The sequence below is a fragment of the Eumetopias jubatus genome, unplaced genomic scaffold (genome assembly GCF_037043125.1).
Source record: "Eumetopias jubatus isolate StellerSeaLion01/CBP00866 unplaced genomic scaffold, mEumJub1_p1.0 scaffold_2, whole genome shotgun sequence".
Taxonomy (NCBI): Eukaryota; Metazoa; Chordata; class Mammalia; order Carnivora; family Otariidae; genus Eumetopias; species Eumetopias jubatus.
In genome coordinates this window covers 163,380,554-163,395,810 of record NW_028274808.1, presented here as the reverse complement: position 1 = coordinate 163,395,810, position 15,257 = coordinate 163,380,554, and the positions used below count along the sequence as shown (strand labels likewise).

Below are 15,257 nucleotides of genomic sequence, written 5' to 3'. Positions count from 1 at the left end.
TATAAAGATTTCTCAAATATTTAATAAATGAGGCAAAACAGCCATTATGAAAATATAAACTGCTATTAGAGCTTTTTCATCTTTCATTTTTTATGCATTTCCTGTCGACCATGTCATTTCCTGTTCTGCAGGAAAGCGGATACATTTGCATCTCTGTAAGCCCAACATGCTGCGTTCTCAGCAGAGCAAAACAGTCAGTATAGTGTAGGTATTCTGAACGCACAGTATTCACTTGGCCGCATCTGGGGTAGCAGTAGAATCTCAGAGTGTTGGTTATTTCAACTGCAGGACCACCTTAAAACACAAAGTCAGGGGTGGGGGATGGGAAATCAGGTTATTCCAGAATGATGCCTGTATCTGCTTAACGAAATGCTTTGAAATCTCTGAAGACAGGAGAACTGATAACAAGCAAGTACAATGCACAGTAATTGATGATGCATGCCTGCCGGGATCCATGGTTCAGACTCAATTAACATTTACATGAGGCTCAACCACACACTCCCTAAGACATTGAGCCCCATCCAAAAGCAAGCCAGGCTACCAGTGTGGCTACTAGGCATGTGGACCAATCATCATGGCACTAAAATGACTGAGTAACTGCAGAATACGGATGGAAGCTGAATATACCAGGGTTTCAAAAAGGCAGAGCCGGGGGGCACCTGGGTGGCCCAGTCGGTTGAGCATCTGCCTTTGGCTCAGGTCATGATCCCAGAGTCCTGGGATGGAGTCCTGCATTGGGAAAAAAATCCCTGCTCTGCGGGGAGTCTGCTTCTCCCCCTCCCTCTGCCACTCCCCCCTGCTCACGCACTCACGCGTGCCCTGCGCGCTCTCTCTCTTTCAAAGTAAATACATAAATAAATAAAATCTAAAAGAAAAAAAAAAAGATAGAGCCGAGGCGCCTGGGTGGCTCAGTCAGTTAAGCATCCGACTCTTGATCTCAGCTCAGGTCTTGATCTCAGGGTCGTGAGTTCAGGCCCCGCACTGGGCTCTACGCTGGGCATGGAGACTACTTAAAAAAAAAAAAAGGTAGAGCCAAGAAGGTTGGTCAGGGGCAAGAGAAGTTGGTTAGAATATCTGACATTGATCACTGGAAAACAGATTACTAGAACAAATGCTGAGAAATCTTTTCTTTTTTAAATTTTATTTATTTATTTGACAGAGATAGAGAGAGCACAAGCAGGGGGAGCGGCAGGCAGAGGGAGAGGGAGAAGCAGACTTCCCGCGGAGCAGGGAGCCCAAAGCAGGATTCGATCCCAGGACTCTGGGATCATGACCCGAGCCTAAGGCAGACGCCTAACAGACTGAGCCACCCAGGCACCCAATGCTAAGCAATCATGAAAGGAACACACGTATACAGAGACAGTTATTTTTATTTCTTTCTGACAGCAGCAGTTTCTATTGTTTAAATATGATTTTTCTCATTAAATACTGAGAATGGTTCCTGTTATTTAGTCAATCCTTTTTATATATAAAATTTTTAGTCACTCATCAGTTTTACCTGATTTTGTCATAACTACAAGCCATATTTTGTCTCCTGTACTTAGAGGATTATAAAAGCAATTCTATTTGTGCAGTTAAAACTTCTTTTTTTAAAAGATTTTATTTATTTGAGAGAGAGAGAGAGAGAGCACAAGCAGGGGGAGCAGCAGAGGGAGAAGCAGACTCCCCACTGAGCAGGGAGCCCAAAGTGGGGCTCGATTCCAGGACCCTGGGATCATGACCCAAGCCAAAGGCAGACGTTTAACCAACTGAGCCACTCAGGAACCCCTAATCTGTGCATTTAAATAAGACACTCTTTTCTTTATGACATAATCATCATAAAAACACTTCAGGATCAACTAATTTCATAGCCCCAAGGTAAAAGTTTTATTTTTTTTAGTAAAAATTTTATTTTTATCATTAATGAGGACCGAGGCAAAAAAATCTAGCTGTTAGAAGAGCACTATTATTCTATCAAAAATAACTACTTGATAAATTATGCTCAAAACTAAGTCATTAAAATTACAAGTTATAATTAAATATCTAAAACTAGAGATGCAGAACATAACAAGGTATTTTCTGTGCTTAACATAAAATATCAGGAATAAAAGAAATATGAAAAGTCAATTATGAATTTTTCTTCTATTGTTCTAAGGATATCAATCAAAACTTAAACATTTTAAAACACACAACAAAATTAAAACAAATACCTTATTAGCTGCCTCCAAGGAATTTATTAGATTCTGCAGCTCTTCTTTACTCATTTCAACAGAATATGGTTTGACTTCACCATTTTCTTTTATGTCCAGATGAAGGTTTAAAAGTGGCATTTGTAAAGTAGCAATCTTGTCACTAGACAGTGCAAGCTGTTTAAAATGAGGAAAACAGTAATTAATAAGTAGTAAAGAAGACTACATTAAATATGCATCAGAGCTCATTAACAATACATCTTAAGAATACTCCTGTTTGCTGTCAAGTACAGGAAAAGGTGGAAGAAATAAAGAAACCCATGCCAAACCAACACATATATGAACAACAGACTGAGAAAGGAGGATGACAGAGAGGAAGACGATGAGGGAAAAAAGGACAAACAGTCCAAAGTTTGTGGTAGAAGCAGAAAGTCCAGAGCAGAGTTATGGCTGGAAAAGGAAATACTGAATGGGTCCAGTGCATCACGAAACCAAGACTTCTTAAAGCTTAACGAACTGTGAAGATACCAAGAGGATGAAGTCCATGTACAAAGATAAAACTAAAAACACTGGTAAACCCTGTGCAATGAAGATACTTAATTTACAGTCAGCTAATTCTCTACTAAATTATTGATAAACATGTTATCAAGATACCACTTTCAATTAGAGCCACTCAGCAAAAACACTCAACATTTACTCCACTTCCTATTTTCTGTTTAAAGAGAATCCTAGAGGAAACAGAAGAACCAAATATTTATGATATAAATAATTTTTGAAACAAGCACCACAGCTTCATTGGCAGATGGCAAAGGGAAAATCAATTTTCCTGGAATCTGAGCTAAAAAACTCCACAATACCTGAATCTTCAAAGTGTTACTACTTGCAAAAATTTACTTGTACCATTCATTACTTGTACAATGATTAGTAAGGAACTACTTCCCTAACAAACATCCTCAGAGTGCACACACTACAGAATTAAATCCTCATATACCTCCTTCATTCTCTCTTAAAAAACCAGGACTCATAATATCTGAGATTTGGAAGTATCAAAGATAGTTCTCCTCCTCAGTGTCTCCAGTAACTGCTTTCTCAGTCTGTTTGAATATGACCAATGATGAACATGCTTCCTCAAGAAGAGGTTAAAATAATCTTCAGATACTGACAGGTGTAAAAAAGTTCTCCTTAAGTTGAACATGAACTCATCTTATTGCAAACTATATACCTGAGACCTTACCCTTTGTCCTAGCCTCTGAAGCCACAAAGCATGTATCAATTCCCTCATCCATACAGATGACTTTTAGTCCTTTAGAGATAACTATAATTTTTCTAATAAAGTTTTTCTTTTCTGGATAGATGGTCTCAAGTGTTTCAAAAAACCTTCATGTACCACGATTTCAAGTTCCTGTTCATTCTTTTTTGGTTTGGCTCCAATTTAAGTATCTCTTATATTTGGCAGCTAAAAGTAAAATTACTACTAAATTAACTAAAAAGATTTAATGAATGAAAACAGAATTAGAACTACCCATTGCTACTGATCATGAGTCTCTTTTCAAAATGTTTTTTCAGTGCTCTTTTAATAGCACATTATAGATTTTCCCCCTGGAGGTAGAATCGTATTTACCAATCTCAGGAAGACTATAAAGTCTAGAAAGTTCTAGCCAAAAATAGATGTTGAATACATACTACTCCACTACTTAAGACATTTAATGATTCACAGCTCTAGTTAATTAAATTATCAATGTAATGTTTTTACATATTATGTGGATGTTTGTACTAAGTTAATGTAAAAATACAATTTTTGACAATGTATTCTTAAAATAACAGAAATTTTAGATGTATATTATGAAGAATAAACATTTCTATTCAAAAAATGAGATAAAAAAACATACAGGCCCATAAATAGATTCTCACCTTTAACTGCCAATCAAAATCCTGTAGCTGTGCAGAAGAAATATCAACTATTTCTTCTAACAGAGCCTGCTTGATTTCATCTTTCCTACTTTTCAAGCATTTCATGATAGCTTGTTGATGAAATGAATTCAACTGATTCAATTGCTGAAATATCTATGAAAATAAAAATAAACAGAAAATAAGTGAAAGGGTCTGTTTAAAATGTAAACACACAGCTCCACTCCCCTTTCATAAAACCTTTAAAATGACAGTTAAAAAAATATATATTTCTGTCTCCATGAAAAGAATGAGAATGCATAACAAGAGATTTTTTTTTTTAAGATTTTATTTATTTATTTGACAGAGACACAGCGAGAGAAGGAACACAAGCAAAGCGAGTGAGAGAAGGAGAAGCAGGCCTCCTGCTGAGCAGGGAGCCCGATGTGAGGCTCCATCCCAGGACCCTGGGATCATGACCTGAGCCGAAGGCAGATGCCTTAATGACTGAGCCACCCAGGCTCCCCCAGACAAGAGATTTTAACAAATTTTTGCAAAACAGAAATGAAAAGGACTGACTGATGAAGTAGCATGGAAGCAAAGACCACTAAAGCTGGTATAGTTATTTTAATATCAGACAGTGTAGCCTCTAAGGCAAGAAGTATTATGAGAAATAAAGAAGGCCCAAGGGCCATTCAACTGAAAGAACAATCATTAACTTGTGTGCACCTAATATACATTCAAAATATATAAAACAACACAACTTGGCAGAACTAAAAGGAGAAATGGCTAAAACTACCTTCATAATTAGAATGTTGACACATCTCCCAGTAACTGACAGAAAAAGACAAAAAAAATCAGTAAAGAACTGAAAAACACTATCTTCCTTAAACCTGACATATAGAACATTGTGTTCAACAACTACAGAATACATATTATTTTCAAAAATATATGGATCATTCACCAAAATGAACCATATGATGAGCCATGTAGCAAATCACAACAGATTTCAAAGGACTGAAATCAAACTATTTATATTTTTTTACCATGGGGTAATTAATTTATTGTAACTGATAAAAAAATTCCAAATATTTGAAAATTATACAACATAGTAACATAGTACTATGAAAGAAATAAAATCAATCTTAAACTCTTCCAGAGAATAAGAGAAAAAATACTTCCTAATTCATTTTATTAGACCAGAATAAAACTTGACATCCTGACAAGGACATTACAGAAAAGAAAAACTATGAGCCAGTATCACACAAGAACAGATGCAAAAATCCTAAATAAAATACTGGCAAATCAAATCTAGAGATACATAAAAAGATAATACATCATGACCAAGTGGCATTTATTTTGGCAATGCAAGGTTAGTTTAGCATTTAAAAATCCAATGAAAGACACATCAACAAAATAAAGGAGAACAAAATAACAAATTTAGGGAAAGAGTATTTAAAGATAATTCAATACCTATTAATGATAACAATTCTCAGTAAAATAGGAACTGTAGGAAACTTCTTTAATCTAATAGTCGATATCCAGAAAATCATACAGCCAACACAATAAATGATAAAATAGTGAATACATTCTCCCTAAAGTCAGGAATAAGACTGATTTTTTTTTTCCAACACTGTTTTAAAGATGTTAGCTAGTGCAATAAGGTAAGGGAAAAAAAGATATTAAAATTTAACAAGAAAATAATTGTATACCAAAAAAACCCATTTTATAAGCCATCAAATAAAATTTTTAAAGACTATTAAGCATGGGGTAAAGACATAAAATTGGCGGTGTTTCTACATCCTAGCAATAAACAATTGGAGAACAAAATTTAAAAACATCAAAAATATCAATTACTTAGAAATAAATCTAACAAAATATTTGCAAGACCTCTATATTAAAAACTACAAAATGTTGGAGAAATTGAAGTCATCCAAACAAATGGAATGTTATACCATGTTCATGGACTGGGAGGATTAATATTAAGCTGTAAATTTTTCCCAAAATGATCTAGAGATTCAGTGCAATCCCCACGCCATGAACTTAAGTATGTCACCCCAAAATTCCTATGTTGCAATCCTAACCTTCATTGTGATGATATTTAAAGATGGGGCCTCTAAGAAGTAATTAGGTTTAATAGGTCATAAGAGTTGGAGCCCTCTTGATAGGATTAGTGCCCTTATAAAAAGAGACACAAGAGAGCATGGCTTCTGTCCCTCTCCCCTCACCAATGTGAGAAACACAAGAAGGTAGGCCGCAGCCAGGGAATTCCCCTCAACAGGGAATCAAATCAGTCAGCACCTTTATCTTGGACTCACGAGCCTCTAGTATTGTGAGAAATAAATTCTTGTTGTTTAAGCTACCCAGTGTATAGTATTTTGGTATGGCAGCCGATCAGGTTTTTTGGTTGAAATTGACAAGCTGATTTTAAAATGTACATGAAAATACAGAGGGCCTAGAATAGCCAAAGCTATCTTGGAGAAGCATGAAGTTAAAGGTCTTCTACTGCCAGATATCAAGACTTTATGTAACATAGCTTTAATTCTACAGTAATTAAGACAGTGTAATACTGAAAAATATAGACAATGGAGCAGAATTAAGAGTCCAGATACAGGGGCACCTGGGTGGCTCAGTTGGTTAAGTGTCTGCCTTCGGCTCAGGTCATGATCCCAGCGTCCTGGGACCAAGCCACACATTGGGCTCCCTGCTCAGTGGGGAGCTTGCTTCTCCCTCTCCTGCACCCCCGTCTGTGAGCGCTCTCTCTCTCGCACTCTCTGTCAAATAAATAAATAAAATCTTAAAAAGTCCAGATACATACATATACAGTGACCTGATTTACAACAAAGGCTGCACAGAAATTCTATGGGACCAAGGACGGTCATTTCAATAAACGTTACTGGGTCAGTTGGCTACTGATGTGAAAAAATGTGAACTCGACCCTTACTCCACACACAAATATTAATTCAAAATGCATCAGTAACATAAATGTGAGAGCTTCTACAAGAAAACTAACAAACACATCTTCATGACTTTGGCACAAATATTTCTTAAACATGACTTTAAGAGCACTAACCACCAAAAGAAATATTGACAAAGCTGGACTTGATTAAAATTCAGAGCTTCTGTTCACAAAAAGACACCATTAAGAGTGAAAAGGCAAGCCATATGAGAGAAGATATTTAAAATACATATACCTAACAAAGAACTCCCACCCAGAATATCATCCAAATCAAAATGAACATATATAACTACATTTTTAGTAGGCAACCTATACAAACATGCCAAAATAATTTTTGACCAAAGTACAAAAGCAATTCAATGGAAGGATACTCCATGACCGTATAATTTCATGTCAAGATGTCTATCCAAGAAAAGTTGGCTAATATGTGGACAAGGAGACATGTACAAAATATTTGTAGAAATACTATACATTAAAGAGGCAATGATCTAATAGTTCATCAGGAGGGGGCCGGAAAAATAAGTCCTGCTAATTCCTACCATCAAATACTGTAAGAGTTAAAATACATGAACCAGATCTACATTTACCAACACTGATAAGTCTAAAACACAACATTCCATAAAAAATTACAAAGGGATACACGTTATCATTCACAAGTTACATGTTTAGCTCAAATAATTATATATATTGTTTATAATATAAATATTCATACAATATAGACTACATGTACACCAACTTCACAAGTGGTGATCTCTTGGGGAAGGGCGGCATGCCCAGGTGGTATTTAGGTATATCTATAATGTCTTGTTTCTAAAACAAACACACAAACCTGTAATGCATAAAGATGTTAACAACTGTTTAATTGTGATAATGCAAGTGCAGGTGTCAGTTATATAACTTTTAGTTTTCTTCTACATGATTTAAATGTCACAATTTTAAAAACACAAACAACCAAAACTATAAAAAATAAGAACTTCCACAATCAGATTTGCCTACTCACAATTATGAGGTTTTTATTGTAATATAATATATACTTATTGGGGGCGCCTGGGTGTCTCAGTCAGTTAAGCATCTGCCTTTGCATGATCCCAGGGTCCTGGGATTCTGCCGAATCAGGCTCCCTGCTCAACCTGCTCAACAGGGAGTCTGCTTCTCCCTCTCCCTCTGCCCTTTCCCTCCGCCACCCCCACCCCCATTCCTGATCTTTCATGTTCTCTCTCTCTCTCTCTCTCAAATAAATAAAACCTTTAAAAAAAAGTGTATGTGTGTGTGTGTGCGTGTGTGTGTGTGTATTACTGATGATGGCTCTTGTATAATATAGTGCCCTAAAGACCAACTTAAGAAAAACCTGAAAACAATTTATTATTTATTATAAGGTACAGAAAACTGGAGTGAAGTTACCTCTTCATCAGATAAATTTTTACCAACTACAGCTTTGAAAAATTTGGTAATATCTTCTAGAACATTCTTCCATTCTGTTGAATCCCAAACACTGTGATAATCCTGGTGGAGAGGATAAGCTCGGCCACAAATGCCATCAATTATTTTGTGAAGAAGCTAGAGAGAAAAGGAAATAAATGAATTATAAGTAAACTTATAAAAAAGATTTATCTTGCTTGCAGGAAACAAATATAGTTGGGACAAGCTCATGTTATCTACAAAAGCAGCTGAGGTTGAAATATAACTATTTTTAACATTATTCTCATTAATTAAAAATTAAAGCTCCAATAAAAACCCCAGATTTTCTATAATTTCAGGAGCTAAAATAATTTCATAGATACACTGTTGTTTCCCCAATATTCATGAAAGAAAGATGGTGAATATAAAGGTTTCACCTTGGTATTACTTAGACATTGTATTTATATCAATAATCTAAAAAAAGTATGACTTTTAGACTAAAGGTATTTTTTACCATAGATCGACAAACTTCATTTCCCTTTACTTCCATTTTCACAGCATTCATACTCACTTCTTTTGGTCCACTCCAAGAAAGCGGTCAGTACCTTTCTTTTTCTTTTTTACATTCATCTCTACCCTACCTTAGCATCAGCAATGGAAGTCCTAACACATATATAACTGAACACAGTTATTAACACTGAATTTTGGAATAAAACTGTCTAGTTTGAATCCTAGTTCCACCACTTTAACTAGTTTTATCAAGTTATTTAAATGTTCTGTGCCTGTTTCCTCATGTATAAAATGAAAATATCATCTACCCCCATAAGGTAGTAAGGATTAAATGAGCACATGCAAATTTACTTGGCACATTCCTGGCATGTATAAAACACAAACATTGCTAGCCACTGTCATACTTCTTCTTATTATTATTATCACTATTACTACCACTACCACCACCACCACCACTACTACTGGTATTATGTTCCATGTCTTTAACATACATTAAGTGAGTGCCTACTATGCCAGCACTATACTAGATAAATGATTAATATGGTTTTCTTTCCCAGGGAATATTTGTGTCCTGTAAAAAGAGTATCTGAATCCAAATAATTTGGAAATGAATTTAAGCAACAAGTCTTCCAACTCTTTCCCCCTGAACCATATTCTACTCCATTTTAAGCAGTAACTCTTTCTCTATAACACCACACATATCAGAATAGAAATGAGAAACTGGTAACCCCGCTTCCAAATGATGGCTAATGCACTATGTGAACAGACTTTTTATTTACCACAAGTCAACAAACATTCTCAATTTGAAATTCATTCAAAATTCTCTACACATATCCCATCTTATCCCAATCTGCCCCCAGGCTAAAGCAAAACACAGAACTCTAACTAACAAATAAAAGTGCTATCTTTTGGGATGTAAATGTTTTTATTCATTCATTTATCCATTCATTTATAAATGTTTGTATTCATATATTCAAATATGTAATGAGCACCTTATCCAATTGTTAAACAAGTTAATGGAAATACAAAGCAAAAATAGCCATAATAACTACCATTTATGGAGCCCGAACTGAGTACCAAGCACTGTGCTCATCCTCACTACAACCCCATGAGGTAAGTACTGTTATTATCCCCATTTTACAAATGAGAAACTGAAGATAAACAAGTTTCTACCATATCAGAGCTTTAGTCCACTGGAGAAAGACAAACATACAAATACATAAATGCAATTCAGAATGATTGGAGCTATGTTATAAGTTTACAGAAGATACAAAGGAACACAGAGAGGAAGCAGGAAAGGGCTGTTTTAAAAGGACAAGTAGCTGGCCATCGAAACAGAAGAGAAGGGCATTCCTAGTCACAAGCAACAGCATATGCACAGACTGGAAGTGTAAAATCACTTGTTCAATTTGAAAAAAGACAGGATATAAGACTGGAGAGGTGAGTGGAGGCCAAATCATAAAAGGCCCTGTTTGCAGTGTCTAGGCTCTTTAATTATTTCCACAGGGAAGCAACCTATTCAAATATTTGCATTATTTTTCCATAAATTTGCTAACAAGTTGGGAGATAAAAGGAAAGAAAAGGAAAAGAGAGATGGTGAGACCAAAGGCCCCCTGCCCTCAGTTTACCAGGAAGAAATCGGGGGGGGGCCTAAATAATTGAGGACACTCAAAATGGAGCCAGTACAGAGGTAAAAGAGATGTGAAAAGGAGGAGGAACCAAGGATGATACTCACATTTTAGGTTGAGTGGCTGGGTAAATGGTGGTGCCCTAAATCAAAAATGAAGCTACAACCACAGGAAGAGTAGTTCTGGGGGGAAAAACGAGTAGTTCAGCCAGGGACACACTGAATTTGAGATACCTGGGGTGTCTCAGCAGAAGCCTGACACTCAGGGATGAGATCTTTGGCTGGATGCAGAGACCTAGGTGTGATCACCCCACAGGGTGGGAAAGGTTATGGGCCTTACCTAAGAAGTAGGCAGAATGAAGACAGGGGCAGAAGGCTAATACAAAGACTCACGGTCAACAGATCTGAACACATGTTCCACCTTTACCACTTACTAGTTTGATACCTCAGGCACATTACTCAAACTCTCTGCTGACATTTCCGTTTCCGCACTGGTAAAATCACAGAAAAGAGTTAAGACAGGTTTTTTTGATCCTGATAAAAATTAAGTCTATTCTCCATCTCCCCCACACTTTCCCACTGTAAATGGAATAAAGGAAAAAAGAAGATCTAAATGTGGGGCTTATAAAGCTGCCTACCACATACCCCTCTATCACATTATGTAGGCGAAGCCCCCACTCCCACCCTTCACCCATTGTGAATGGAACAGAATTGGGACTTACTCAGTGATGCCTATCACTGACACTGAAGGCCAGCCCACCAAAGCTTGGCATCCAGATAACTGCCCCATGGTTGAGCAGATTTTAATATGCATTAATTCCTTCCCTCAGTGAATACTGATTAAGAACCCACCTTGAGCCAGACACAATTCTCCAGAACTAAAGATAAAGTATCTACCCGGAAGGAGTTCAGAATAAAAGAGACCAGAGGCAAGCCAACCAGTCAAGAAGTTGTGTAATGAGACCTGAATTGTTGTGGGACAGAGGAGGAGTAAACATATTTATGTATTAATTACAATACAATGAATTAGTAGACTGACTTCTGATGACAAACAGAACCACAGCTCCCAGAGCTAATAATGAAGCTCAATTTTGCACATACTGCTTTCTTTTAGAGACAGGCAAATTTCCTCCAGGTCTTTCCTTCTTTTCAAAGGGGGAAAAACCCACTTCTCAGTCAGATTTTTCTCTTACAGCAACCACTGGGTTTTCTTTTCCTTTCACAGTTCAGTCAAGATACTTATTAGATGTAATTACTGTCTCCTAATTTGATTTTTCAAACTCAAAACTGCCAGTGCCTTTGGTACTGCGGCTAAACACACAAGCAAGGCATATAAAGACTGGAGCCACCTGACTTCCTACTAAACTGTCTAGCCTTACTCTCCCTGCTCTGCTCACTCAAATTTCAGCCTCTAAAAATTACAACAGGTCCTGAAACCTGTGGAGGCTGGTTTCCTTCCTCTAGCCTTGTAGCTGCTATTCCCCTGCCTAAAACACTCTTCCTTCTAGACTGTCTGGTTCCTACTCATCCTTCAGAACTCAACCTAGAAATTTAGATGTTTCTTTTCTGCAAAGCCTCTCCTTGCCCCCTCGAATCTGGGGTGCTACCTGTCCCACAAGCTCATTACTGGTTAATTCAGTTTGGTTTCCTTATTAGATAGCAAGCTCCACAGGGGCACAGGCTGTATCTCATTCACCATTTCACCTTATACCATATGGGCACTCAGCACAAGGCAAACTTCAGGGCAAAGCTGGCCGGATGAATGAACAAAGCTGCTTTTCCCAGATCCTCACGGCCAAGGTCCTTCCCAGGCTCCGGGTGTCAATGTATATGTCACCTCTTGAGGGAAAGGCTACCTTATACCACGCTACCTAAAGTAAGTCGCCCAGTTATTGGAAGCACTTACCAATTTTTTTTCTGTCGCCCTCAAGGGGGCAGGGTATACTTCTCTAGGTCACCAGCTTGTCCCCAGCACCTAGCACTGTGCCTGGTGCACAGGGACAGTGAAGGTGTGTACTGTATGAATGAAGGAGAGGCTGCAAACCACTGGCTCCACGTTGTAAGATTTCAAATACTATGGTGGCGACTTCGCTCCCCAGCCCAGTCACCAAGCCGCGCTTGGGAGCTGACGGGCCGACCCCACCCGGGTGCGAGCTTGGCCGGCCGCAAGTCAGCTCGAAAAGCCCCTCGAGGAGCAGCTCCAAGCAGGGGCGCGGAGGTGGCGCCAAAAGCCTCGGCCTCCTCAGCTCTCCAGGGGACGAAGGGGGCTGGACCCCGACATCACGCCCATTCCCCCGTCCCTGTCCTGGGCAGCCCGGGTGAGCCCAGCGAAGACATCTCGATCAGACCGGGCCGGACCTGCAGGCCGAGCTGTGCCAGAACCCCGCCTGCCACGCCGCGTGCGCTCTCCTCACCTGCGGGCCCAGCTCGGCTGGAAGCTTCTGCAGCTGCCACAAGGGCGTCCCCTCTTCCGGCTCCATCCTAGTACGAAGCAGGAACCTCGGTCACATGACAAGGCCCGCTGGCGCCTCTAGAGCGTCGGCTCACCCACGTGACTCTCTCGGGTGGGGCGGGGGCCGGGCGTGGAGACGCCGGAGCCCTTGTGCGCGTGCGCAGAGGCACAGCCCACGCCTTCCCGGTAACTAAGGGCAATCCCTTTTCCGCCTGGAATTACTTTGCTGAACACCCTTATTAGGTTGAAGGGAAATTTGCAAATCCTCAAAGCAGTTTACAGCTTTGTTCAGAGTTCTATGGAACTTCCTCTGCACTGCGTTGAAAACCAACTAATAAGAGTAACCGTATTGTGAGCTGAGTTTTGGCGTAGGTCTACAAAAGTGTTCTGATTTGGAAGGTTAAGTAAGGGTTTACCTGTGTGAGATATTCTTTATATAGATTATCTTAAGAAGGTACTATTTTCACGCCCATTTCCAGATAACAAGATCAGAAAAGTCACAAGGATTATCAGATCTAGCAAAAGGACGGAGTGCCCAGTTAAATCCGAAATTTCAGATAAACAACAAAAATTATTTTCTTAGAAGTGTGCCCTCTAAATACTGCAGGGGGCATAATTATACTAAAACACGATTCCTTGTTTATCTGTAAGTCAAACTCAACTGGGCATTCTGTATTTTATGTCAACCCTAAAAGTCACGAGAGCTAAGAGGCACAGCCTAAAGTTAAAGTCAGACTCTACAGCCACATTGTTAACACTAAATTAACAAAAAAGCCAAACAGCTTTTCTGTGATTTCTCTCCTCATTATAGCTGTTACTTTAATCAGGTGCTGGGGAATTTAGTGGGATAAAATAGTTCTGCTATCCAGAAATGCACAGTAAGTGGGAAACAGAAACAGAAAGTACTGTCTAATATAAATTTAATAATAAAAGTAGTGAAAACTGATGAAGCATACCACAGAGGAGAAAGTAATTATGTTAGTCTGTGGGCTATGCAAAGAAATACTATGTATTAGTGACATTCTTCAATGTTTAGCTCCAACATCCTTTCTATACTCTATGCCCCATCTCTTGGTGGTGAAAGCAATTTCTTCCTCTGAATTTTCATGACTGTCCCTCACTTAAAATATTTACTATTTTCTATAGATAGTTATGTACAACAATTATTGCCCCAACTGAATTATCTTATGACACTTTGACTTTGTGCATAGGAGCCCCTCAAGTAATAGTTAGGGAAACAAGGAATCTGGAAACTTCCTAGCTAATCTGTCTGTTAGTATGTCTACTAAGGGTAGAGTCTGTTTTCTAAGAAAAAGCTAGATTTTATATATTGTAAAAATTGGGGTAAAGATATTTATTGAGCATCTACTTTATGCCAAACACTTCATATATTTTCTCTTATTAATTCTCCCTATAACCTTGTGTTGTGGGTGTTAACCTCAACTTTTAAAGATGAGGAAACAAATTTGGTGAAGTAGTATCAACCTTGTCCAAGGTCATATAGGTATTAGTTGCAAAGTTACTGGGCTGAGTCTGTGTTTCACTGGCCCTACAGAGGAAAGAAAGACATTCTGAGGTGATATGACTTCCTAAGGTCATAAAACAGATTAAAATAAGGCAAAGAGGCACAGAGACCAGGGCCCAAGATTTAGTCAGAGGACACAGAATTAGGTCCTGATTTCTCTCTCAAGCAACACTAGATATTAGGAAGAATTTGGTCTTTCCTTTGGAATTTGGTTGTAACAAAACTTAACCTTTAATTGTTGAATCACTGTATTGTATGCCTGAAACTAAAATAACACTGTATTTTAACTAACTGGAATTAAAATTAAAACTTGAATAAATAACAGTAGTATACACACATACAATCTCAACCTTTAACAAATAGTTTCTAATAAAGTTCACAAGAGTGCTTAATATTTGCTTTTTGATAAGTAAGAAGATGTTCTTATGTGTGTAATCCAAGAGGTTTTCAAAACATACTTTTTTCTCTTACAGTCCCATTTTTCTAAGTGTGCTCTAGCTTCCATGTTCCAAATCTTACTTATAGTGATAGTTAGAAACGTGGACTCTGGAGCTAAACTTCTTAAGTTCAAACCCCAATTAGGCAAATTAGTATCTATGTAATATTGGGCAAGCTATGTTCACTTCCCTGTGTTTAGGATTCCTCATCTGTAATTAGTTATAATGTTAGCACAGAATTTAGAGTCATAAGTTCATATATGTAAAGTTCTTGAAGTCTAGCCTGGCGCATAA

General features: G+C 38.1%; 1 protein-coding gene across 1 annotated transcript; it reads right to left on the bottom strand.

Moving 5' to 3' along the window:
• COMMD8 (COMM domain containing 8) lies at positions 1-13,067 on the bottom strand. The gene is made up of 5 exons (XM_028092556.2): positions 12,964-13,067; positions 8,416-8,571; positions 4,080-4,232; positions 2,190-2,345; positions 1-294 (listed from the first exon to the last, which is right to left on the bottom strand). The coding sequence occupies exons 1-5, from the start codon at positions 13,027-13,029 to the stop codon at positions 274-276; spliced, it is 552 nt and encodes a 183-aa protein (XP_027948357.1). The 5' UTR covers positions 13,030-13,067; the 3' UTR covers positions 1-273.
• Positions 13,068-15,257: the final 2,190 nt, after the last annotated feature.